The following is a 26277-nucleotide window of genomic DNA, read 5'->3' as shown; positions in this document are numbered from 1 at the left end:
AGGAGCGCTGCGGGCGGGGAGATGTCCGCCCCGTACGGCAGCCTGGTGCGGTACCTGTTCCCAGCCCTGCTGCTGCACGGTGAGTGCGCTGCCGGCGCGGCTCGGCCCCCCAAAGCCGCTGGGGTGCGGGGGGCCCGGAGCCGCCCTGGGGCCGCAGAGGGGCGCGGGTGGGTGGGTGCGCTGTCCCGTGGTGGCCGCGGGCGCTGGGTCCCGCCTGCCCGGGCGGAGGATGGGAAGCGGGCAGCCCCCGTGGCTCTGCCTGATGCCCGTGTGAGCGGAGCCCCTGCGCAGCACGCGTGCAGCGGCACCGCCGAAAGCGCCCCGCTGCCGAGCGGGTGTCGGCGGATCGCGTTGCAGCTCCGTGGATGGAGCAGTTGGTCCGGGCACCTCACACAAAGTTTCTTTACTCACCTCCGGCGAGAGCTGGCGCTGCCGAACTCCGGCGCGTTTGGCCGAGACGCCCTGCGAGGCCCGCGTTCTTCCTCTTATCGGGAAGCGTTTTTTGGCGTGGAGGTGTTACCTGGGAAGGCTTCGGTAGCGAAGTGTGCCAGCACCGGATCTTGTGCGCAACTAAAATTGTTTTGCTGCAGAGCACAAAAATTCTCAGTGTTCTTACACACACTCCTGCTTTGACAGCCTCTCAGTTTAACCCTGGACTGACATCTCTCTGCAGGCAAAATTTTAGTGAGAAAAGTCAGCGTATTTAAACTTGAAAGTTTATCTTGTAAATTCGTTTTTAGGCCTTTAAACAGATAACCGATCTTTTCAGAGAGCCAGTGTTCTTCAAGAGAAACTTCTGAAAAGGAGGCAGTTTAATGAGCTGCTTAGGTATATCTAACATTTGGCAGCCAGATTTGAAAAATCTGGGTATGATGTCCTTCTGAAAGTGCGACTCAAGCTATTCAGCATCATTTTGGAGAGTGTTCCCAATTCTGAAGTCCTTTGTAGCATCCAGCCTCCATCAGTTAAATTTCTTAGGACCCCAAGCTTAGTCGTAAAAAGAGGAATTTTTTTAACTGTTGAAATGCAAGTGACCTACATGGATTCAGTGGGAGATCTGTGAGCTGGGATTGAGGATTTCAAAGCTATTCCTGGGGTTGATTTTGTGAAGCAGGGATTGTCTCTCTCTGTGTTTGTACAAGTGCTAAGCACACACTATGGTATTTAATAAATAATAAAGAACATGGGCTTCTGATGGTATATTTTGTTTAGAGAAAGAAAGAGTAGGAGGCTCTGATCCCCAGGAGGGGGTCGATACTCTTCTCACAGCTCAGCTATGAGATCCGGAGAGCGTAGAAACATGTTTAGCTGAGCCAGACCTGACAGGACGCCAGAGGTGTTCTTTCAACTCTGTGATCTGAGATGTAAAAGTTGAAATGGGAGACTTGAAGTTAGAGGGTAAAGAGAGGAGGTGTAATTGCAGGGTTGGACTCCCTGGCTCATCTGCTTGGAATTACAGAGCAGAGCTGAGTGCTGGCTGGAGCAGGAAACAAATCAGGGCCAGTGATCAGATAAAACAGCAGCTGCCAAAAGAGGATGATGAAGAAAAGTCATCCATTTCTTCCATCTGCAGTTATATTTCACCCAACCACATAAACCAAAGTTCTTGTAGAAAGATACAACTCACTGCCTTGTATATGAAGACAAGGACCTTGGTAATGTAGCAGTCCACAGTTTGGATCAGAGTTTCAAGAGTTTGGAAACTACTGCCCTCTTACAAACTTGAAAATTATATCAGTGGCACTGAAATATAGCTCATGGAAATGTCTTTACCCTGTTGGCTTTAACTTGGTCTAGAGCTTTTCCATCCATGCCATAAAATCAGTAGAAACATCCTTTGATCCGCAGCTATCCCCAGTTGCTAATGTGTAAGAATAACCAGCGATCCCAGGGGACTGCAGTGTTAAGCCTCTCTGCAGCGTGCAGCATTTTCTTTCTGGATTTCTATTGCATATGGCAATTCGAGGGTTAAAAGTGAGTGAGTGTGGGTGGGTGGTTGAGGCTTTTTAGGGCTTAAAGCTTTGTGACAGAAGTTAAAATGTCCTGTAAGGCTCGAGCTTCTGCTTTCATTACATTAAGAAATGCCTGTTTTAACGTCACTGAGTTGAAATTTGGAAAAACTAGTCTTCATTAATCAAAATAAAACCTCTACATGTACAGTGTCACAAAAAAAAAAAAAAAAAAAACAAAAAAAACCAGGTTTGCAGCTGGAAGTTGTCCATTATCACTGTTTTCTTTGCTTAGACAAAAAGCCACAGAAGTTTCAGATGTCAAACACTAAGATCGTTCAAGTCCAAAAAACCTGAATAATAAGAGCTACGTTCAAGTGGATTTAAAACAAATTTGGGTAATTTATTTTGTAAACATAACCTTTTCTTTTTATAAATACAGATGCTTTAAAAAAAGCTTTAGTATATTTCTGATTATGCTACTGTTAGAATAATGAGTTAGAAACTTTAAAACAATTAGTTGATAACATCATGGAAATGGTACTAATAAAGACAATGAAAACAAGACTGATAGGCTTTTCAGAGAAAAACTTTTTATGTTTTTAAAAGTTCTCTGGCAGTGTTGCTTAAATTAGTTATATAGTAGTGTTTTATTTCAAAACTTTTTCAGGAAAATAATAAGTAAATGCATCAGGAGATATAAATACCCATAGCCATACAATAAACATATATTGTGCTCTGTGCTAGAGACATATGTGATCTGTTTCCTCAGTTAAATAATGCATTTCAAAATCTGGAAGACAATAAAAAGATGGGAAGACACAGTGCTTAGTGTAAGAGTTGGAGAATTTGCAGGGAGAGTTAGAAGATGGACTAACTTTTATTCACACGTTTGTCAGAGTAAATTTCATTTCACTCATTTTTGTAGCTTGACTGTGGGCTAACACAGTGGTAAGATGTTGATGTCATCAACAGAGAGGACAACTTTTTTGTGCTCTGTAGGGTGTCTGTAGAAAGTAGGCTGGCACACAGTGGGGCCAAAAAGTGCCTCACCCGCACTGGAGGCAAATACCTTCAGCTATCCAAGGCAAGGGTAGGATTTCATTAGTGAAGTGACTATTTAGGGCTGGTAGAGGGCAGGATTATCTGTAGTGAATTTGTTTAGCACTGTCTTCACTTGGACACAAGTGCCAGGGGAGTTGGGGCCAACCAGCATGAATAAACCCCAGTGCCAAGGTGTGGGTACAGGATGGAGCAGATGCTCTGACAGAGGGCAGATGTTTCTTGCATAGAGGGCAAGACCAAACTACCATTGATACTGAACTGCACAGACATGCTAGCACTGCACCCATTCCTGTCAGGGGCAGAGTTCCCACTGCCCTGAAGAAAGATGGGCTTTAACCCTTCAGGGTTTCATAAAGAAGCCCTCTTTCTGGGCAGTGCCATTTCACCTTGCACACATAGCAGCAGCCATCCCAATTAAGAACTTCAGCTAAGCAGAGGTTATGGGCTGTGTAACAGCTTGGCTCTTGATTCTCTGACCTCTTCCAAGAGAGGGCATTGAATGAGGATCAAGCTATAGGGTAACAGTGGACCTCCATGCTGGCCCTGCCAGCTTTGAGGGGGTTTCTTTTTAGCTGTCCCATGTAGACATACTTTGGATCCCTCCTCAGGATCTTCCATGCTCTTAAGCATTCATTTTTCCTCTCTTCAAAAGCTGCACTTGGAAACTCTGTGTGTGCACAAGAGAGGCAACAGATACATGTGAAAGGAAGTCATTGTCCTGTCTGCTTCCCTGGCCATAAAACCCGGCTTTCCTTTCCCAACCCTTTTGTTTGTAGTAGCTAATTTGGGCCCCAGTCTTGCGAGGACTCTTTGAAGTTTCAAGTGCAGGGAAAACACTGGTAAACACAGCTCGTGGCTTGGTAACAGGACATTATATTCTCCATGGCAATTATGTAAGCTTGCACTGGAGCTAAAAGCCTGTCATAGGCATTATCTGACACTATCCCACATCAAGAAAAAGCATGATCCAAATGTCTATTTATTTAATTGTGCAGGGCAACTGCCCAGATAAGGAGAGCTATAAAGTTAATCCAGCCAATTATTCTTTATCTGTTGTAAGGTTTTTCCAGTTTCAGACAAGTTCTAACTTGAAAAGAGGTTGCTGCAGGAGTAAAGCATGAGTGTTAAAATATTTCTGTCAGAGATTAAGCCATTGCTTATTTTGAACTTATGCTATCACTCAAGGTTGTTTTACTTCATAATAAAATTTTGTTCTTCTGTATTTACATCACTAGAAATTAGGAAAAAAAAAAAGTGGTTCCTGCTGAGCAATCCCAGTCTAAAGCCAGGTTTGAATCATACTCTGAGGTAACATGTCTCCAACGATCTAGCAAAGGATGAACCTGCTGAACACCTGGTAGCTTTCAGACTGGTTTAAAGCGCTACACTTGGACATGCTCGAAGCCGTGGTTTAGATTCTGGTAGAGACGTTCATTAAAGTGATAAAATCTAAACAGTTTAAGATTATTTGCCTTGTGCTTTAGCAGTCTGGAGTAGCTCTGAACAGAATTTGGCCTGGGTGTTGAGGCACAAATTAAATTAAAACTATCTGTGTTCAAGCACAACTCTATGTATTATCTTTGTTGCAGTTGTACAGTATTTGCATGGTATTTTTCAGAAAACCAAAACATTCATTCTAGCAGCTTGCAGTTTTTTTCAGAAATGTTGGCAGAGAGCTTTGTCATAACCATTTTTGAATCACGTTTGGGTAATGGGCTGCCAACGGATGGCCCTTTTAAGATCTGTATTTTACTCGCAGCTATGTGCAGAAATCTTTGAAGAACTTGAAAGTAACCTATCTTCCCTTAACAATTATTTTTATCTTGAATGGTTGTTCCCACATCAGATACAGGTTTATAGGTCAACATGAGAGCCTGAAGCCCTCTGTCTGGTGTGGTACATGCTCCTATCCACGTCTTACTGGCATGGCAGCTGTACAGGCCTCCACTTTCCCACTCAGATGGATGTTGGATCCTGTAAAGTGTGATCTGAGATCACAGGCCCTCAAAGACTTGTGTGGTCTCTGAGGGTCTGGGCAGGGATCCCCAGTGAGCTGTAGCACCTCTCATGCTAAAGCTGTGTCACTGCTAGGGCTTGATTTTGAAAGGGAAGCTGGATATCAGCTCATCATAACATGCTTTTGTTTTGCCACCTGGTATTTCAAGTGGATTCTGGAATTTTCCTTTTCCTTTTGAACTTCCTCCTTTGTGAAAACAAATGTTGTGGGGTAGGGAATACAATCACACCAGTCTCTGGTTTGGTGTAGCTAAAGTGAGAGCCAACCAGACACTTCACAAAATTATTGTTATTCATCTCATGCAAAGATTTTTTTGTTTGTTTGTTTGAATTCTGTCACACTTTTGATTAGTAGCATAGTGGGTGGATTTTTGGGTTTCTATTTTTTAACAAGTGGGTAATATTCCTTGATAGCACACAAAAATTCAAACAGTCAGAGAGAGTCTGAAATATTCTCAGTTGAGTCTGAGATACTCAGTCATGGAGATACTGAAACCTACCATCTGTCAGTGCTATGGAGAATAGCAGACTTGGATCTCTCTGAATGAAAGTAATGGCTCCAACTATGTTGCAACTGCATCTACTATCCAAAGTGGGCTTCTAAAGAGTCATGAAATTCTTTTCCCAGTTTTGTGAATGCATGTTTTAACCTTGAGCCTTTCCAGCAATGTCTCATTTAACATGGCCAAATGGATCTTTTAAAATAAGTGAATCATCCCTGCAGTCCCTCAGTTTTGCAGAACACCTCGTGTGCACTGCCAAGGGTGGGGCAGGGGGGCACTGCACTGCCTCTGAGCACCTGCTGGGAGGAAAAACACAGAAGATGGAGTTTGATTTACTGCTCTGTGTGGGGAGCATATCACTGGTCTCAGTATTTGACCTGCAGATGGTACAAGGGGATTTTATATCTCCTTTGTGTGGCAGCTGTATCTACAGGCATACGTCAGTAACTACAAAAGTATTGAAATTACTTCTTTGTAAGGAAGAAGTTTGTGCTAAATTAAGTATTTCCTTGCTACAGCAAGGCAAACATAGGTAAAGGTCCCATTGCTGCCTCTCAATCTTACACTGTTTTTCATATTCTGATATTCTGGTCCTGTGATGTTTAGCATTACTGAGAGCAGCCCCAAGGACAAAGACTTGGAGGTGTTGGTTGATGAAAAGCTCAATATGTGCACTCAGAGCCCAGAAAGCCAAACATCCCAGGCTGCATCCAAAGCAGAGTGGGCAGCAGGGCAAGGCAGGGGATTCTGTCCCTCTGCTCTGGGGAGATCCCACTTCAAGTACTGTGTCCAATTCTGGGGTCCCCAGCATAAGAAGTTCGTGGACATGCTGGAACAAGTCCAAAGGAGGCCACAAAGATACTCAGAAGGCTGGATCACCTCTCCTGTGGCAATAGGCTGATAGAGCTGGGGTTGTTCAGCCTGCAGAAGAGAAGGCTCTGGGGAAACCTTAGAGCACCTTCCAGAACCTAAAGAGATCCTGCAAGAGAGCTGGAGAGGGACTTTTTACGGAGGCATTTAGTGAAGGGACAAGGGGAGCAGCTTTAAACTGAAAGATGGCAGGTTTAGATTAGATCTAAATCAAATCCTTTCTTTCTTTATGAAGAAAGTCTTTACTGTGAGGGTGAGGAGTCAGTGGAACAAGTTGCCTAGGAAAGTTGTGGATGCCTCATCCCTGGAAGTGTTCAAGGCCAGGCTGGATGGGGCCTTGACCAATCTGGTCCTGTAGAAGGTGTCCCTGCCCATGGTCAGGGGGAAGTGGAACTGGATAATTTTTAATGTCTCTTCCAGCCCAAACCATTCTATGTGTGTGTTTTCTACATCTCTCCCTGTGTCTCTGCAGCCATCATTATGTTCTCCTGCCTCTCTTGATTACCTGAATTTGTTCTTGCCTTCATTTGTCACAGTTGGATGGATAGAGTCCCAAACAAATACCCTCTTTCCTCTAGGCCTGTCGATGGAAATCTCCCTGCAATTCCCTAGCTGCAGTTTATCATTTGCAAGTTGCAGACAGAACTACACTCATGTGACATGGAGAGCTGAGATACAATTGCTTCTGAGCTGTATCAAAGAAGATACTGTATAATACCACATAAAGTTTGACTCCTTTTCAAAAACTCCTTCTTTTTATTATTTCCTTCAGGGAATAATTGGGAATGTCTGATGTGGTTACTGAGTTTTTTCTTTGATATGTGCACATACAAGATGGTGTCCTCCCAAAGAAGGATTTTTGCTTGAAGAAATTAAATCCCCAAGTATGCCTAAATGAATAATTTCTAAATGCATCTGTATTCATGAGTCATATGACATGAACTAGGCAAAATACAGCTGCATAAAAGCAGTGGTACAATAAATATGCATTGAAAATAGCCAGTTGAACAATTCCAAAACTTTCTTCTGATGGCAAATTTCAAATGTTCAACAACTTCAAAGGAAATGCGAATTTTCAAAGTCTTTCTTCAGTGTGAGATAATTTGTCTGCAGGAGACACCACTTTGAAAGACAGTGCTGGTGGCTACAACCTCTGCCATGTACCTTGCATGGACATGAAGCACAGACCCAGCCTAGTCAATCCTGCCTCTCCAAAGATGTAGTCAGTTCAAGCAGAGCATCACCCTGTCATGCCTATACTGTTTCTGGCTGCAGAGTGGGAGCTGTTTGGTGCTAGCATGAGTAACTCGGCTCTGCAGTGTAGAAATACCTGAGAAATCTCTGACATCCAGAAAGGGAGAAGTACTGATGCCCTGAAAATCAGGCTTCTGTAAGGGCATCTCAGGCAGTGTGCTCAAATATCAAAGTATCCCTAGTATTTATTACCCTATAGAAAGCAAGGCCATGAATTCTCATTCACATCGAAGAATTGTTTGTTACCTGCAACATAACAAAGCTATCAGTTTTTCCAGAAAAGATTTTGTGAGGTTGTATTCATTAATCTCATTAAATCCCAGTGTTGTTCAATGGTGAGCACCATTTAGGTTAAAGTGTTTATTGTATTCTTTCTGATCATTTTTTACCCTGTCTCCTGGACGAGTCTTTGCTTCTGTTTAGCTGAGGAATTGCTGTTTTTAAATGGTTGACATGTATTTATAATTTTGGCAATGCCATTTTCCCAGGTGCAACCCAAGTTTCTTCCAGAATATCTAAGACCTAGCCAACATAATAAATCAACTTTTTTCCCCTTTTTTTCTCTTATTTTTTCTCTTTTTTTCTTATTTTCTTTTTTTTTTTTCCTTTCTTTTTTTTTATTCTTTTTAATAGGAAATGGGAAAGACTTAAGAAAGTGTCTACCTAACACTAGGCATGTGCCCAAATGTCAGATGGGGCCTAGGTCATAAAGCATAGGATCCTGTACTGGGTGGTTCCCACTGGTGATCCCCAACAGCCCCATTTCTTATCCAGGTCAGCTGAGAAGGCAGCAGAAAATATGGGGATGAATCCCAGACCCTGCCCCTGGAAGCTCTTACAGAGAGACCTCCTTTTCCTGAGATGGCTGCCCCAACTTCCCAGGCACCCAAACAGCCCCTTCACCCAACCCCTTACCCATTTTGAAACCCTCTGGTGCTCAAATTCCTTCGGGCAATGTAATAGAGTTTCCAACACGTTATGTAAGGTTCATGTTTGTCACCTTTTAACCCCTAGATGTGGGGTTTTCTTTTGATCCATGTTTTCCAACATATCTAAGAGCAGGATGTGTTTAAAAGAGTAAAGGCACATTCCTTTTGAAGCTATGTATTCATTTTGCTCAATTAATATTGTGTAGAGAGCATGCTAGTAAATTTTGCATGTATACATTACTAGAAACCAAAATTACTGTGTGCTGGAGATAAAGTTAGCTTTTGAAATTCCTTTTCCCCTTTAAAATAAAAATAGAAGGATCTGCCTTTAATTGACCACCTCAGTCATCACAGAGGCTTCCTGTGTGCAGAGGCTTTGCTTTTAATATCTGTTTTCCCTTGACTTTAAAGAGTAGTCTTTATTTGCAAGTTTATTATAGAAGCGTTCAAATTAGAGGAGGGCTGAAACCGCAAAGTTTGTGTCCGGATCTGGATGCAACTTTCTGAAAGTTTGAAAGTCTAGGTTTTTGATTGTCCTGACCAGAGATTACAGAGGTGTCTCTAAAGTTCAGTTTCAGAGCCACATCTCCTGGGTGTGGAAACACAGCACTTCAGTTTGAGCTCTTTTCCTCAGTTTATTTCATAAATTTATTTAGTAGATTATGAGTGGTGTGACAGAAAGGAAGAGCTTCCCATTTTTTTTTGTTTGTTTGTTTTCATAAGAGAAAATAAATGTAAACAGTATTTGCCCAGACACACAACAATATGAACAAGCGTCATTCAACACAAGATGGTCACAATGTCCTTTGTCACATTGAAGGCCGACTCAGCAGGGTCTCATGATGTAATTTACACTTTCTGTCACAGGGCTGGGAGAAGGTTCTGCTCTCCTGCACCCCGACAGCAGGACCTACCCTCGGTCCTTGGAGAAGAGTGCCTGGAGGGCTTTCAAGGAGTCACAGTGCCATCATATGCTGAAACACCTTCACAATGGAGCCCGCATCACCGTACAGATGCCTCCCAATATTGAGGGCCATTGGGTCTCTACTGGGTAAGGAAAGATAAAACAAAATGCTTGGGATGGGGAAGAGAAGATGATAAAAAAGCAGAGAGGGAGGGATGAATATTCCCACTTTCAACAACAGAAATATTTTCTTTAATATGGTGATGCTCTAAATTCCAGATGCTCTCTATATGTTTATGCATAAAAGGAGAAGGAGCAGCATTATGAACATTAAAATAGCGTGCCATAAAGCTGTCTTGATGAATCAATTTATTGTCTGGATTTTAAGCAGCATGCTGTGAAATATCTTTAAATCTCTCTGAATAGGAAGGAGCCTACCAAGCTGCCAAAATGGATGCTCATTCAAACATAATATTTACTATATTTGTCTCCATGCATTAGATCCATTGAATGGGTCCTTGTTTTCAGAGCATGGGTCTAGCACAGGTTTTATTAGCAAAAGAAATTAAGAAGCTGTATTTTACTAGTTCTGTTACTCTTTATACCTGGTGACTTGTATTTCAGAGAGCTGTTTTGCTTTCTGTGTCTCAGCAGGCAATATTCAAAAGCTCATTGGAAGTGACTTGTAGTAGGAAGGAGTGAGGTTTTTTTTAACAGAAAGGAGTGTATTTCAGGATGAGAGGAAATGGTCTCAAGTTACACCAGGGGAGGTTTAGATTAGATATTAAGAAAAATTTCTTCACTGTAAGAGTGGTCAGGCATTGGAATAGGCTGCCCAGGGAAGTGGTGGAGTTAATATCTCTGGAAGTTAACATCTCTGGGAGTGTTCACAAGACATGTGGATGTGGGACTTGGGGTGTGGCTTGGTGGTGAACATTGTGGTGCTGGGTTAAAGGCTGGACTCAATGGTCTTAGAGTTCTTTTCCAACCTTAACAATTCTACAGTTCTGTTTATATTAAACAGTGTAGAGGTGACAAGGGGAACAAGTTTGAAGGCACAGGAGGGCTTCCTACAGGAAGTGGAATTTAACTGCCATTTACACTGCCAGGAAAAAAAAGGGGGGGGGTGGTCATTGGGAAGAAAGAGAAAGAGAAAGAACTGACAGAACCTGAGTATTGTGGAATTTATGAGTGGAAAAGCTCAGGATAGGATCCTGCATATCCACAGAAGACCAGAGATCGTGGAGTTACACAGAGAAGCTTCTAGAGCAGCTTATAAGCCAGTTCTTTTTGCTGTTCCCTGGATATACGACATTTCACTTTCTGATGTTATCAGTCATTCTGCTAAATCTACCGTGCAAAAGAGAGCAATAGATGTTAATAAGCTGCTACTATTTTCAACAAAGAATTGAGTCACATGGTGGTCCCTAGACAAAAGGCAAAAGCAAAACACAATTCAAAGTATTTAAGCCTACAGGATAAAGCCTTTAGTAGATATGATCACCATGAAGCAGTGTGTTAATAGCAGCAGGGGGAACTGTTGGATAACTGGCAGTCCACAGATGCCTAGTTCCTATTCACTCCTATTCCTGCTGGAGGGATTTAAGCTCCCAGGTGTCCCTGTGGACCCATGTGGGTCATGTTGCCCATCATGTGCCACCTTGCTAAAATTTTGTTTCCACACTTTGTTTCCTCCCACAGCTGCGAAGTTAGAGCGGGCCCGGAGTTCATCACAAGGTCTTACAGGTTCTACCACAACAACACCTTCAAGGCCTATCAGTTCTACTACGGAGGCAATCGCTGCACCAACCCCATCTACACCTTGGTCATTCGCGGCAAGATTCGCCTGCGGCAGGCGTCCTGGATCATCCGCGGCGGCACCGAGGCCGACTACCAGCTCCGCAGCGTGCAGATCATATGCCACAACGAAGCCGTAGCCAAAAAACTGAGCGAGTTGGTGAACCAGACGTGCCCTGGATTTATCCCAGGAGATAGTCCCTGGGAGCACAATGTGAGCTATGATTTGCTGAGAGAAGAGAACGGCTGTGAGTGCACCAAAGCTCTGAATTTTGCCATGCACGAGCTGCAGCTGATCCGTGTGGAGAAGCAGTACCTGCACCTCAATGTAGACCACCTTGTGGAGGAGCTATTCCTGGGAGACATTCACACTGATGCTACTCAGAGGAGGTTCTATCGGCCCTCTAGTTACCAGCCTCCTCTCCAGAATGCCAAGGTATGTGTCTGGGGGTTTGCATGTGTCCTCTTTTTAAGGCATTGCTGATAAAGCCCAAATCACTCAGTTGTTCTAAGTGCACTGATGTAACCTAAAATCTACGTGTGCTTCTAATACAGGGGGTTGATTACAGCCATAATTAACAGAAGATAACAGAACTGACTTTGTGAGAACAGTAACTTTGCTGCAGTTTATGTGACTGCAAATATGGAATAAAGGAATCTCATGAAGTAAACTCAGTAAAGGCTGCTCTGAAGATGGAATCAGAGACTTGTAGGCAGAAGTGGGAGTGGTTGGCTGGGACCATGGTTGTAGGCTAGCAGCTGAGAGGAATGTTTCATATAGAACTGAGATAGCAGAAGAGGAACAGGCGTCAGTGGATACTTCTATGGCTGTGGGGGCAACCAGGGAGAGAGGAAATCAAATATGAATATCAGCAGATGGAAGTTGGGTGATCCATAACCTGAAGAGGAGACAAGGAAATTGGAAGGTAAACACATGGAAGGGGCAGCATGAAGGGAAAAAAACTGAAGGACTGCACAGGTCATGGATCCAGACGTAGGCCCACACATTAATGAAATTAAAAACAGGTGAATTTTGAATGGGGCTCTAATTCCATTTGATAATTCAGCTTTCAAAGGGGCCTCAGAGTGCCCTCAGCTTCATCAGGAATTGATCAACCCATAGTAAGCTAAATAAAACTCAAACAGGAAGCACAGACACTGATGGCCTGTAGCAGGAAGGCTGTTATAGATCTTTCCTGGTGACATTTCAAAGGCAGGCAGCAATTGGAACCACATTGCCAGGTGCTGCTGCCATCAGTGTGCTCCAGCTGGGCACTACCACAGCATCACTTCCAGCCTATGGGTTACTACCATTTTTAATCATCTCATCACAAATGGTTCAAAAATCAGTTACGGCTTATCAGCAATAGCAGGAAATATAGCATTGTGTGATCTGCCTTTAATTGCTTTGTAGCCTGGCCTAGGGATCATTTTAATCCACAGTTGACTGTTTTGCTTTATGAAAAACTTTATAAAAACTGTGGTAATTTCTGTCATTCTTATGCTGTCTTCAAGTTACCAAGGACAAGTTTGAGTATTCTTTTTGAACTTACCTTCCCAAAATAGAGAGTTTCAGCAGCAGATGTACCACAGCACAATCCTTTGCAAAATTTTGGTTTTCTTTAATTAACCACATCAACTTTACTGATTTGCATGTGAGGGTTCTTTGCTAGATCTCTTCCTTACAGGTATCTGTAGATAGGAATTATCAGACACCACCTATATTGTATCTGTTCTAGAAAACATTGTAGATCTTTTTCCAACTGCTTGAAAGAGAGACAAAATCTTGATTTAAATCACTGTAGCTGAGTAGTTTTTCTGGTCTAATCTAGATGTTTTATTTTGGGCTGATATGTAAGACAGCAAATGCCTACACTTCCACCTTGTAGTAATTTCATTACAGTCAGAGCAGTCAGATGTATTTTCAGACAGCTTTAGAAAATTCAGATTGTTGTCCAGGCCTGCTGTAATTTTAGGTAATGATTTTCCTGCCTGTGTGTTCTGCTACCGTAGCATCCCTTTCTCTCTCTAAAATATAGTGGCTCTAAAATACAATGTTCAAATTTAAGGGACCAAATCCTGCATAGGAGAGGTGTGTTTCTTGGGACAGGTTAGCTAAGAGGAGCTGGGCCTGCTGGTACTGGGCTTTCAGCATGATATAAATAGCAATACCATAAACAATTAACTTTTGCTTCAGCTGCCATGAAAGATTCCAGGATGTGGGTTTGTTGGTTTGCACCTAAGCATGAAGATCCCTATACCAACAGGTTCTCAACAGGCACTCTGACCTACTGTTTGCCAAAAGCAGGAAGAATAGTAACAGAAGTGCTTTTTCCCCTTTTTTTTTCTGGAAGTCCAGGCAAACATACCGTTGAAAGGTTATAACCCTTCCTTTTTGAACTCTTTTCCTTTTTTAATTGTTGCTCCACTGGGACCCAGCTGAAAATGAGTTTAAATGCTAAATTGAGTTTAAAACTACAAGTCACAGACTCCTCTGGAAACTGGACACCATGAATAAATAGAAACGTTAAATCAACTTGTTTTCTTAAGGTTTCTACAGTCATACCAAGAGGTTGGGGAGGCCAGGAAATTGCTTCTGAAGTGAATCAGGTGTATTGTGTGGAATCTTTCATTTAAGGCTTTTTTCATTTCCTTTTTATTTATTTATATTTTAGACTCATAAAGGCCTGCCTAAAATAAGTTAAGAGGATTCACATTTTGAGTTAAATTTATAGTTAAGCCTCTATATAGAAGAAAGTTCCACCCAGCCCAAGAGTTTACACAGCCTGTAAGTTGGATGTGGTAGCCACATTCATTACTTATGTGGTTGAAATGAATGGTAATTAAAAACAAATGATTGCTGGATATGTTAGGAATGCCAAAGCCACATGATCAGGACTTTAAACAAATAGAATTGGACCTTGTCCAAATTCCTGCAGCGATTTCACCACGGGATGGTAAATCAAAAGGGCTGTCCAAAAACCAGACAGCTTTATGCTGAGCTACAAATCTGAATAAATTCACAGATTACTGTATCTCAAGTGTTCATATAGAATCAGGGAGCTTATAAAAACATATAATATGTCATCTCTAAAGGCTTTACGAACTCTCTTAGATAAGAACATACCTTAAACAAATTCCTCCTGTAAAATATGTGGAAGTTCTTGAGTACAGATGATGAATAGGTCACTATATAGATTTATCTTGGCTGTTCTCTAACCTGGCTCAAGGTACTAGTTAGGACTGGCTGATGAATGGAGATGAACATCTTTGATGTCTCTTGACATTGTAAGTTTATTGAGTGATTCAGGCTATCACACATGGAGCTTCTTCAGCCAGCGTGAGGGAGCACATGGCTGGGCAGGGCTGGATGGGGGAACTGCTTGGCCATCATCACACATGTTATACAAAATTTTCCCAGTTAGGACAACATCGGGGAGGCTGCCTGGTTAGTTGTAATATCACAGAAGTATACAGGGACTTGTAGCATGAAGAAGGCTTGAATGCAGTATTCGTTCTCTGTGCAGGACAGAAAATGTCTTCAGAAATGTCTGCTCTAAACTACAGAAAATGTGTACAATAGCAGTACTGGGAGACTTATTTCACATGTAATTGCCTCAGCAATATTGCTTTATAAACAAAGAACTCCTTGTGCTATTTTATCATGTGACAGAGTAACTGGAAATATCAAAGCAGGGCTGTGATGACCGGTCATTCTGATTAGATCATTACTTAGGAATAAGGCTATCATGGCCAGGAACATCACAAGAAACCTAAAAAGCACTCTAGGATAACCTTCACTCTTTGTCATGCTCAATCAGTTGCTGGACACACTCTTTCAGTAAGATGTTTTCCCTGTAAAATGTGACTCTAATGAATCAATTTCTATTACAACTTTATTTACTTCTGGGACCTGACTTCCAGCAGCACCTGGAATTTGCAGCTGATACAGATTCAATGTATGTAGAGAGACTGGTTCTTGGGCTTTCCTTTAGCCAGGAAAGAGCAAAGTGTGCAAGGTTTTCTGTGTTTTTCAAAAATTTGAGTCTTCATCTCTTTGAAACACAATGACTTCATCTCTAGGGGAATGCTATGTACTTGTGAAGCTCCCAGGGAAATGCAATCATAAGTTAATAAATAGATGTTAAACACATGAAGCGCCTCAGAGAAATATGCAAAACTCAACCAAAAAGCACAATTTTGGCAGACAAAACTCCTTTGTTTGTCCGAGTGGTGCCACTAGACTTATTTGAAGGGTGCCTTTTGTCCATTTTTACTTGAAAAGAGCTCTTGGTTAGGAAAATTATGAGGGGAAGCAAGGTAGGAATATTCAGAAGAATGCTCAGGTGGGTTAACTCCAGGTTTATGAACAGTAACAGTGTGTGTGGTGCTCTAAAGAGATGAGGGAGCAGCAGCTTTTAGCTGAGGGTGGCTCTGGCCGTGCTCGGCAGCGCTGTCGGCTGTGGCCCTGCACCTTTGAAGGTGCCACGTCTGCACTGAGCACTGGCTGCTCTGCAGCTGCAGTAAAAGCCTGCCACAACTCAAATGCAGCACCAGGGATCAAAATTAACCATTTAGCCTAGCCCAGGCCTCCTGGTCAACTCAGCATATGTATCTAAACTACTGACACCTTCCTTAAAGTTGGCATCTTAGCACAGTGGCTTCATCTTTTGTAAAAGAGTAAAGAAGACTCAGTGGTAATATTGCATGGTTTAGAGGGCTAGATAGGATGCTTTTTAAGGGCATAATAAATACATAAGGCAGCTTTATTTGGGAATACTTTATTCTTGAAAATGGACATTCAAGCTGTCCCTTCGGGTTTTCCAGGAATTTTTTTTGTTAATACTTCATAAAACATTCATTTCACCATAATTTAGTATCATTTTAATGGGACAGATGACATGCAAGCACATCTGAGAAGTCTGGTTTTCTCTTTGTTCTTGTCTTTTGCTCACACTAAAGTCATTTATACCAGAAAAGAACAACCAGAAGACTTTTGCATTTAATATTGGTGTTGTTTATTTCAGTTTTATGCAGGGTTGTGCAACAGAATCAACATCATAGATCAGACAGTTGTGCAATGGTAGTGCCTTGAGATTCCTTCACTATCTTTCCCTTCATAAGAGCAGTTAATAAAAACCATTCCTCAATATCTTAGAATATATGGTACGCATTTGCAGATAAATCTGAGCGTATCTCCACCCTCCTTCCTGCTTGCAGTGCCTCTGCTCCCTACCAAAAGAAATATCCATCTGACAACTCTGCAAAGGAGTTACCGCTCTCTCCAGCATTTTACTTGCCTCAAGATTTTTAATTAAAGTTTTAAATCTTCGTTTCTCTTCATTCTATTTGGCAGGCTGAGTTATAACTGTGTCAGCCGCGCTTGTCAACTCCCCAGAGCCAGCCTAATGCACATTATTCAACTCAGCTTCGTATGAGGTCATGCAAAGCCTGCAAATTATCACTTTTGTACTGGAGAGAATTTGTGGTCGTTTTTTAAAGTGTTGTCTTGGTCTGCAGTTATCTACAGTGGTGAAGGAGAGAGCCTGATACTATCCTGAGCAATTCATAAATGTGTCCTTCCTGTGGACTTGGCTCCTCGGCAGTGTGAAGCAAAGCCATCCAGCTTTTTTGGTTGAGCTGGAAGCATTTCCTTGAATTGATGTTCTCCCAAGAATTTCCATTTATACTCATCCTGGCAGCACTAGTTACTAGCACTAACACCTGGTACTGTTTCCTTGGGTGGTGAGGCTTAAACCATCCTGACCAGGCATGATTCATTCCAGTCCCACCAGTCCTGCAGTCCTGCCTGTGACACGTGGTATTCAGGAGGTGTGCAAGGCCATAGCTGAGTGTGGCTTTTCTTCCCCCTCTTTTTCAGCACTTCCCCTCAGGGTAATACGTGCATTCATATGGCAGGGGTTTCTTACCCCAGCTTTTGTGGCAGTTGGCCCCTTCAACATCCCAGGATTCTGGTTACATCTGTACTGCACACACAGTTCAAGCCTGAGCCCGTGCCTGAGGAAATCCAGTGCCTGGTCTCTCATGTCATGTCCCCCTGCAACAAGGATATGCTGGGTACAACATGACAGACCCAGCCACATGCTATGTGGCATAGCCAATGTCAGATAATTAGTCTTAGGCAGCCATAGAATTCCACAGAACTTAAGAGAAAATTAAATTGTGCTGAGAGGGTTTATGTTTCTGACTATCCATAGCAATTGGGAAAAAGATGAAGGAACCTCATCTTTGTTTGCTTTTTTAAATTGGAATCCCCCTTGCTTGGCTTCCAGAGCTCTCTGTCCTTATTACCACTTCAGCTGAGACAGCAGGACAGAGTGATAAGAAAAAATGTTGGTGGGAATTTTTAGATCCTAAGCTATTTTCTCCCCAGCTGCAAGAACTGAGTTTTCAGCCAGAGATTCAGGCTTGTTTTGGCACACATGGCTTTGTGGATTAGTTCAGAAATTGGCTTTAAAGAAACACCTGGAAGGATGAGGAATGTTGTCACTATGGCTTTGGCACTGCAGAGCTGCAAGGAGTCACCCATCATGGGAAGGAATCTCCCAGCTATTTTAGGGCCCAGTCCTTCTAGCAAGGCTCCAGTATTAAAAATACTGCACTGTGCACCTAAGATAATCAAAACGTAGAACCGATGTCCATCCTGTCCTCTGCTCGTTTTATTGCTTTTTAGTTTATGTCATGCCCCAGTGAGCTTTTTACTAGAGAGTTCTTAATCCTGTTTGGACTCAAACATCCTTTGTCTCTGTTCCTTGTTTTCTTTGAATGCCTGTTTTTAGAAAATAATCTTTCCCTGAAACACATGGAAAAGGAGTGATTTGCAAAGCCTCAGATAGTGTAATTAAGAACCAAGAGCAGCTGACCTAAAAAAGCAAGAGCGAAATATACAGTCAATTGTTAAACATAAATTACTCCATAATTAAGCCAAATTGCCTCATAACAGAGCTAGCTTTTTCCCTTGCCCATTACATGGGCAAAAAATCACACTGAGGGAGTTTATATGTGGTATATTCTTCCCCTAATAAGTTTATGACATTGTGAAAGATAGTATCACAGCAAAAAAGGTTTGTGTGGGCTTAGATTCAAATGCTGGTCTCAAGAAAGCAATGGATCCAGAGTACATCCAGCGAGGGGCTGGAGCCAGCTGGTGTCTCACAGCTGTGAAAGGGATGTTTCTGCTTCCTCCCTCACCACCCCAACCTCTCTTTGCTGCTCTCAGTTCGATGCAAAAAGTTTCTGGTTACCTCAGCCCCTTCATTTGGGCACACTGTCAGTGACTACAAGGCCATCAGGTGGGGCATTCCTTGGCAGCCCAGCTGGCCAGACCCTCACAGCTGGGGCAAAGCCTTCACAATTAGAAGGGCTGCACAGAGCTGCGGTAGTTCAGGACCACAGCGGTCAAAGAACTACAAAGGTGAACTACAGACAAGTAACAGAGAGTTAACAGGGATCTTCCTGGGGTTTGCCAAAGGAGTCACCTCTGCTCACAGTGTGATGGTGGCCAGTGGTGACCAAAAAAGAAAACAGGCTGACTTGTTGTTTGGTTTTCTTCAGGTTTTGAGCAAGGGCAACAGGAATCCCTGGTTCCCAGGTTAAATTGCCTTGGCTCACAAACTGGTTTTGGAGGATCAGCTCCTGGGAGGAAAATGTGTATATAAACCAAACCAATACACTGCTCTGCCAAGGTCTCCTCTAGGAGATGATAGAAGCTTTCAAATTCACTTCAGAAGAGAAGGGACTGTAACAGAAATTCTCTCCTACTATTGATAGATTCAATCTATATAAGTTATTTTTAGTTTTATAGCACTGCCTTTTTCTTGCTTTCTGGCTTTGTGAGTGGGGCAATCACAGCCATAAAGTTACTGTCATCATTGCCCTTGATGTGTCAGGGAACAGTGCAGCTAGTCTGCCCCATGGCAGGACAGAAATGTGTGGTTAAAAGGCACTGGCATCTTCATCTCCAGAAAAAAACATTATTTCTCTTACAATTGAAGATACTTTTTGTGGATATATCTGCAGTAACTTCACCAGTTGCAGTTAAATTACTCAATTAAATGTTCTTTGTATTTCACTAAGGTACTGACAGACCTCAACCTGCTTGCACAATTTAGCTGAAAAAAACATATCTTAAAATTTGGTAACAAGCTCCACAGTGTTTGGAAAGGACTACATCCACTTTAAGAGCATGTCAGCACATGTGGTCTCCAGAAGACCATGTGTTTAGGGGTGGAAAGACCCTCGAGAGGTCACCAAGTCCAACCTCCTTCCTCCTCAGAGCAGGGCTGTGGGCCAGCAGTGGTTCAGATCAACCAACACAGATCCTGTGCTTTCATCTCTCAAGGACTCTCCTCAATCCTTCCTGGAGAGAGGGAGGTGCACTGGCAGGTTACTCACATCCACCACATTCAAGCTGTGAGGTGTTTTCCTGAGGTGCACTGAGTTAAGAGCTAAAGCTCAAGATGCAGCCATCTGGGAGATGTACAGAAATACTTTTTCTATGTACACCTTTCCAGCCCTCTTTTTTGAGGCCTCTCTGAGCACCCTCTGTAACATAAATGCTCATATTCACAGCTCTTACTTTAAAGTCCACATGAGCTGCTATGAAGCTCAGCGTTTCTCCCCTCACTGCCTTCAGCTCTGGCTCACTTTAGAGGTGACATTCACACCATCTTCATTAGTGCCCTGAATTCCTCCAATAAAATGACTGTAGGTAGCTTCAGAGAATCAACTTACAACACCCACAATATGTCTTTTACACATATTAAACAGGGTTTATATTTGCCCCATCCCAGATAGTCATCCAAAGTCTTTTCAGCAATGGTGAAATCAATGAAATGGCTGCTGTTCTGTCTCCCTAGGATGTAGAATAATGGTCTATGTGAAGTAGCTATAAAGGGTGTTGCTCAGAAGGTGGAAGCCTCAGCCTGAAATTTCTCCACTCCTGCCACAGACTTGGAGCCTGCAGGCCCCTCCTAAGACACCCCAGGTACTCACATTTGGGGCCAGGGGTGCTTGGCTGCTTGAGGCTGCTGCATGGCCCAGAGTGGCGAGCCACCCTGGAGCTCAGCATGTACCACAGCCCCTGCTCCTGCTGGAGAGGGCCATAATAAAGTTTTCACCGTTTCCAGCAGCAACCAGCCACATCACACACTTCCCAAACATGTGTTAGGGCTCAGCAAAGCTGAAAGAGTTTAAAAAGCACTGGTTACTATTCTCCCAAGGTGCCATCCAAAATGAAAGAAGTCCTTATAACACCTATGTTTATCTACAGTAACAACTAAAATTAACAACTAAAAGACAGATAAATAAGAGTTCAGCAAATGTATTGATTTCTGACACAGGCATTGCAAAATCCCTATCATCATAGTAAATTACCATCTGCCAGCTTCTTGTATGATCTGAAGGATAAAGTCAGCCTTTTCTAGATCCTGAACTAAAATGTTAATTTCAGATAAATGCAGACAGGAGAATTCATTTATTACATGCCCATCTCCTGTGCAGACTTATGAATACAAAACCAAATAGCACCACTAACAAGATCAGAAATGACAATGCATTCCTTAAAGTGGAGCTGGTGTCACGTCAGCATGAAGTGGCTGGCCTGATACACTGCCCTGTATCCCAGGTGATGCCAACTGAGGGTTCCTGTCTGCTTTGTTTCAGAACCACGACCACAAGTGCATCGCGTGCAGGATCATCTACCGCTCGGACGAGCACCACCCGCCCATCCTGCCCCCCAAGGCGGACCTGACCATCGGGCTGCACGGAGAGTGGGTGAGCCAGCGCTGCGAGGTGCGGCCGGAGGTGCTCTTCCTCACCCGCCACTTCATCTTCCACGACAACAACAACACCTGGGAGGGCCACTACTACCACTACTCCGACCCCATCTGCAAGCACCCCACCTTCACCATCTACGCCAAGGGACGCTACAGCCGCGGAGTCCACTCGTCCAAAGTCATGGGTGGCACAGAGTTTGTGTTCAAAGGTAGAGTAGCTTGATACAATGGGGAGGAAGGTAGTTATGGACCAGAGCAGTTTGCTCATAATGACTTGGTTGCTGATGATTTCATTCTGGGATTTTCAGGAGTTCATCATTTCTTGGGAAGTTTGCAGGCATTGTGTCAATGCCCAGCCAAACTATACAGCTGCATGTCATTTCACACCACTGAAGCAATACTCATTTGAGGCAGAAGTCCTTAAGTACACACAAGAAAATAAGACTCCACATTACTTAGTGATCTTGAAGGCCAGTGGCCAGATGTCAAGCCTCTAAGAGAAGTGGTTAGATCTGTGTCCTAGGGCTCCTTCCGTAGAGAGAAAAAAGCATCTTCAGAAGGCATTTCAGATCTGAAGGGGTATAAATAATTTTCTCTGGAAAACAGATGCAGCAGCATGCATCTTTTCATGTGCTCCCAAGGGGCCCTAAAGCAAATAAGGGTGTCCCTAAAGACAGCTCTGATTAAAGATGCCAGAGCAAAGACAAAATGTATCCAACCCAAACCATCGGGTACTTTGGAAAGCAGCTCTCGGTGGTGACGCCACCCATGGCTGAGAAGCTTTCTTTTGCAAACAGACCCATGGAATCCTGCTTAAAAAGGGCTCAGGGGCCTGAGCCACTCACACAAACAAACATCTCCAAAACACAACATCCCACCATGGCACCAGCCCCAGCGGAGCCTCTGGTAGCCTCAAGCCCTCTGTAGGCTCTTCTCCTTATTTCAGTTACCACATTAGAAGTGTAAAGCATCTTACATGGGTCTAATTTAGAAAAGCATACGACTAGAAGAAATAATTTATTTATCTGAGATTTTTTGTAGGAGGTGGGAGATGCCCTTGCCTGTCAGAACTTTGGCTCTTAAGAGCCGCATGTGCAGCATGTCCCAGCTCAGCTCCTGGCATCAAATCCAGCTTGCATTTCTGGTTTATGTTGTGCCAACGTACCTTACAGATCAAGGTCACTAATTTGGGCTTAGGTAAAACTTTCAGGTTCAATTTCTATAAATTACCTTTTACTCCAGCTAGAGTAAATAATGTGAATTGTAGAGCTATTGAGTCAAATGGCTGTTTATAAAAGCTCAGGAAAAGCTCACAACAAATCTTACTATGAAATGATCTGCAAGAGAATTTGGGATTTTGGTATGTTGGGAGGCATGAGGGACGGTTATTTGCTTCTGTTTTGGTAGCACCAATCCATTCAGATCCCTTTTTCTTGATTTACAATGTCAAACACACACCAGGAAAAATCTCTAGTCAGCTTCTGCAGGCTCATTCATTTTGGCTTTTCTCAACTTCTTTAACTTGGCTAGAAAATGAAACTTTATATGCCTTAAACTCCTTTGAAATACAAGCAGGTTAGAACTAAAGAAACTGCAGCAGTTCTACATTTGATACTGCAAGCTGCAGCCAATGTTGAGAGATGAGAAAAAACATCTTTCTGTAGGTCGTCTATATTTTATAATTCATGCAAAAAAGGACAGGTAATATAGGATGATAGTGCAACTGTGTTGTTTTACAGATTTCCCAGTGGGAAGTAATTATTTTATTAGGTTTGCAGGGTAGCTAGCAAATGTTAAGAAATGATGAAAAATATGTGATAAATGCCCCACTTACGAATTAATACAGGCAGTAATAAAACATGAGTAAAGTTTTATTGTTTCCTCTTTTCCTTATCTCCTAGTACAACAAACCAGGCTTTATCTGTGAAGGATTGTCTGGAATTTATGAAAAGCTCTGCTTAATCTCTGGCTGAGATACGTGGCCATCAGGTTTTCTTCAGCTGAGTTGGAGGGAGGTTGTTCTTTGCAAAAAGCAATTTTTGCACAGGCAAAGACAAAGACATTAAATGGTGCTCCTAGATTTGCTGGCCACACCTGTAATGTGAAAAACAAGTTTAAGAAGAAACAAGGGGAGACAATTTTGATTTAACAGGTGTGCCCCAATGTGCATGTTGGCTTTGCTGTTGTTTTCGTCCTCCCGCTCACAGCTCCCCTGTTCCTCTCTCACAGTGAATCACATGAAGGTCACTCCCATGGATATATCCACAGCCTCGCTGCTCAATGTGTTCAACGGGAACGAGTGTGGAGCCCAGGGATCCTGGCAGGTTGGGGTTCAGCAGGACGTCACCCACACCAACGGCTGCATCGCGCTCGGCATCCGCCTGCCTCACACCGAGTACGAAATCTTCAAGATGGAGCAGGATGCCCGGGGCAGGTACCTGCTCTACAACGGCCAGAGACCCAGCGACGGCTCCAGCCCCGACCGACCCGAGAAGAGAGCCACTTCCTACCAGATGCCTTTAATTCAGTGCACCTCATCAGAGCCCAGACCTGAAGAGTCACACGAGGAGAATAAAATCAGGCTCTACAGCAGCAGGGCACCAGAAAAATATCGCAGCACCCCAGCTCTTGCTCTGTTGTTTATTTGTACTGTGTCATATTGGGACATTCTCAGCTAGAAGCGAGGAAAACTTCTTTTTCATGACTACAGAGCCAGGATTCCACCAGACTGGGGGTTGTTTTTCTTCAGACAGAAAAGGACATTTATTTTCTTGATGCACTTGAATGCCTGAGAACTGTTGTTCTTTTCCTTACTTCCCTCTTCCTCCTCGAATCCCGAACGGCACTCGTTTGATGTTTGTGCTTTGAACTTCATCCAGTCTGATCCCTGGCCTGACACGACTGCACAAAAGTAATTGCACTTTAGGACTGCAGACTTCGGGGGGGAGGGAAGGGGTCTCCGTTTATTTTTTTTTTTTTAACTGCTGGGATGAACTCTATGATCCTGCTTCAGTCATCTCTGCCATCTTACTGTTGTGGTACTCTTATCCCCAGTGCCTGATTTCTCATCAGAATTTAGCTCTGGGGAAGGGCTCGGTGTTGTGCCAGTACTGTGATAGCAGCTTCCCCCTCTGACTTCACAGCTCTGATGTAGATATGTATATAAGGAGGAAACCCACAAAGATTTATCTTGCCATTATCTCACAGCTCATAATACAGAAAGAATCAGCAAATCAACAGCCCTCTGTTCAAAAAGTGCTAAATGGTTGATACCCCTAATTAAAACAAAAATACTCCAAGTAATTTAAGCTATTTTTACAATCATTAAGTTGTAAAAATAACCAGTGGTTTAGTATTTTCTCATTCAATTAGCTTGGCTGTGTAATTGCTTCGAGGCCTCCCTTTTTATCTAGAGAGTAGCTACAATGAAGCCCCCTCAAAGCCAGCCAGCAGCAGCAATTTTCCTGTCAGATGCACAGAGTGCAGGTAGCTGCCAATACAAGGCTGCAGGAAAGACTTCCCATATTCCTGAGGCCTTACATACTCCACGTGCAGTACTTGGGTCAGCTGGGTGGGCAGAGTAAAACAAATGGGATCTAATGTGTTCTGCAGCCCTATTTAGCAGCATCTTTTTAGTCATCTGACCTTGTGTAAGAACAGAGAAAAGGGTTACAGCAGCAAACACGCTGTGGCTCCTGGTAAAACAAGAAAGCAGCTGGAAACACCCCCTCAGATGGAGGAACACCAGCCCAGTCTTAGAGAGGGAGGAGCAAGAGATGCACTAATGCAACCACGTCCTTCCTTTTCTCCTTGCTGAAGTGTCCCAACACATGCCATGGTTTCATGGAGCTTAAATCAGCTTGGTATGGAGAGACACTGCTGGGAAGGTGGAGAGACAGCCCTCAGAGAGCATTTGTCAACTAGAGCCTGCCCTGGAAACTCTCAAGTTCCCCTCAGTGGTGAATACATCCTTTTGTGCACTGATGCAGGTCAGAGCAGACTCTGGAAGCAGTAGGGGAGATGTTTAAGGCCAGCAAGGGGTTGGAAGTTCATAGATGAACCGCATTCCCATGCTTTAATGGGGAATGAACTGAGAACGTAGCTTAATCGTGTGTTTGGGCTGTGGCTTTTACTGATGTACACATTTTGGCTCACAAGAAGAGCAGGAACATGTGTAAGAAACATAAGGAAAAAAGTTGTAGTGTTTCTTCACAGCATAAGCAGCTGCTAGCTGCCCAGCCCAATACTGTGTCAAAAAAAGAACCTTTAATGTATTATTTTCAGTATCCTAGGGAAAGTATGTTTTGAATGAAAGTCTTTCAACTTTACATAGTGAGTCTTCATAGTGACTACTATAGCAAAAGCATTCCTTGAAAACATGGATGTGACTTTCCTCAGAGTTGGAACAGAATGAGTTCACCTAGTTTTGAGACAGCAGGAAGACAGAGGGAAGGAGCAGTATCATGGATAGATGCACTGCTGAGTCAGACCACATCTTTCATATTTTTCCTCAGACAAATAAAAACTCACAGAAAACTGTTACTTAAGAGTCAGGAATGGAGCTCTGGTTGGCTCAGTAATCACCAGACAAAGTATTTATCCATCCTTTTAATGTTAGATCCTTCTTCAGCCTGTTGGAAGGATCTGAAAGCCGTGGTGAATTGAGCCCAATGAACAACAGCTGTTCTGATCAGCATTTCTTGATGTATTTTTTGCTCCATGCAGTCAAATGTACTTGAAGAGCCAGCTCTGGATCCGTTGCTGATGGGGAGCACAGTTTTAACTAGAGGGTCAAGAAGGAGGCTGGATGACTCTGACAGAGTAGTTATGAACCAGCATGGAGTTTGGTTTTCTCTAGATTGAGTTTTATAGTCAGCAGAGTGATACCAGCATTTCTGTAACTGGGCTACTGAGCTGTTACAGTCAAGCAGTACCTGCTGCATTTGAGATCTCTTCTATTTGAGATGTAGCACCAGGAGTGAATCCACATTTGGGTTTTTTTTAAAGGATGGGTACTGTGTGGCATTCCTTAGATCACACAAGACAAGCTGCTTTTACCACCATCGACCACTCCCATATGGTCCTATCTCTGAAAAAATATCCATGGTTAGGAGTTGTCAGACTGTGTCACTGGCCTGTGCAAGTGCCACACACACTCGATCCCAGCTGAAATCTGCACATCCTTGTGATGCA

At 43.1% G+C, this 26277-nt stretch overlaps 1 protein-coding gene across 1 annotated transcript; it reads left to right on the top strand.

The window, feature by feature from the left end:
* On the top strand, positions 1-26008 carry APCDD1 (APC down-regulated 1). Its single transcript, XM_054285271.1, has 5 exons — positions 1-79; positions 9454-9637; positions 11192-11723; positions 20972-21293; positions 23314-26008. Exons 1-5 carry the CDS (start codon positions 22-24, stop codon positions 23760-23762), a joined length of 1545 nt encoding a protein of 514 aa, XP_054141246.1. The 5' UTR covers positions 1-21; the 3' UTR covers positions 23763-26008.
* The last annotated feature ends 269 nt before the right edge of the window (positions 26009-26277 follow it).

This window comes from Melozone crissalis, unplaced genomic scaffold (genome assembly GCF_028551555.1).
Source record: "Melozone crissalis strain CALT ecotype California unplaced genomic scaffold, PUWL_Pcris_2 ptg000042l_1, whole genome shotgun sequence".
NCBI classification, from domain to species: domain Eukaryota; kingdom Metazoa; phylum Chordata; class Aves; order Passeriformes; family Passerellidae; genus Melozone; species Melozone crissalis.
Note: the sequence above shows the minus strand (reverse complement) of the source record. Positions and strands in the feature narration are given on the sequence as shown.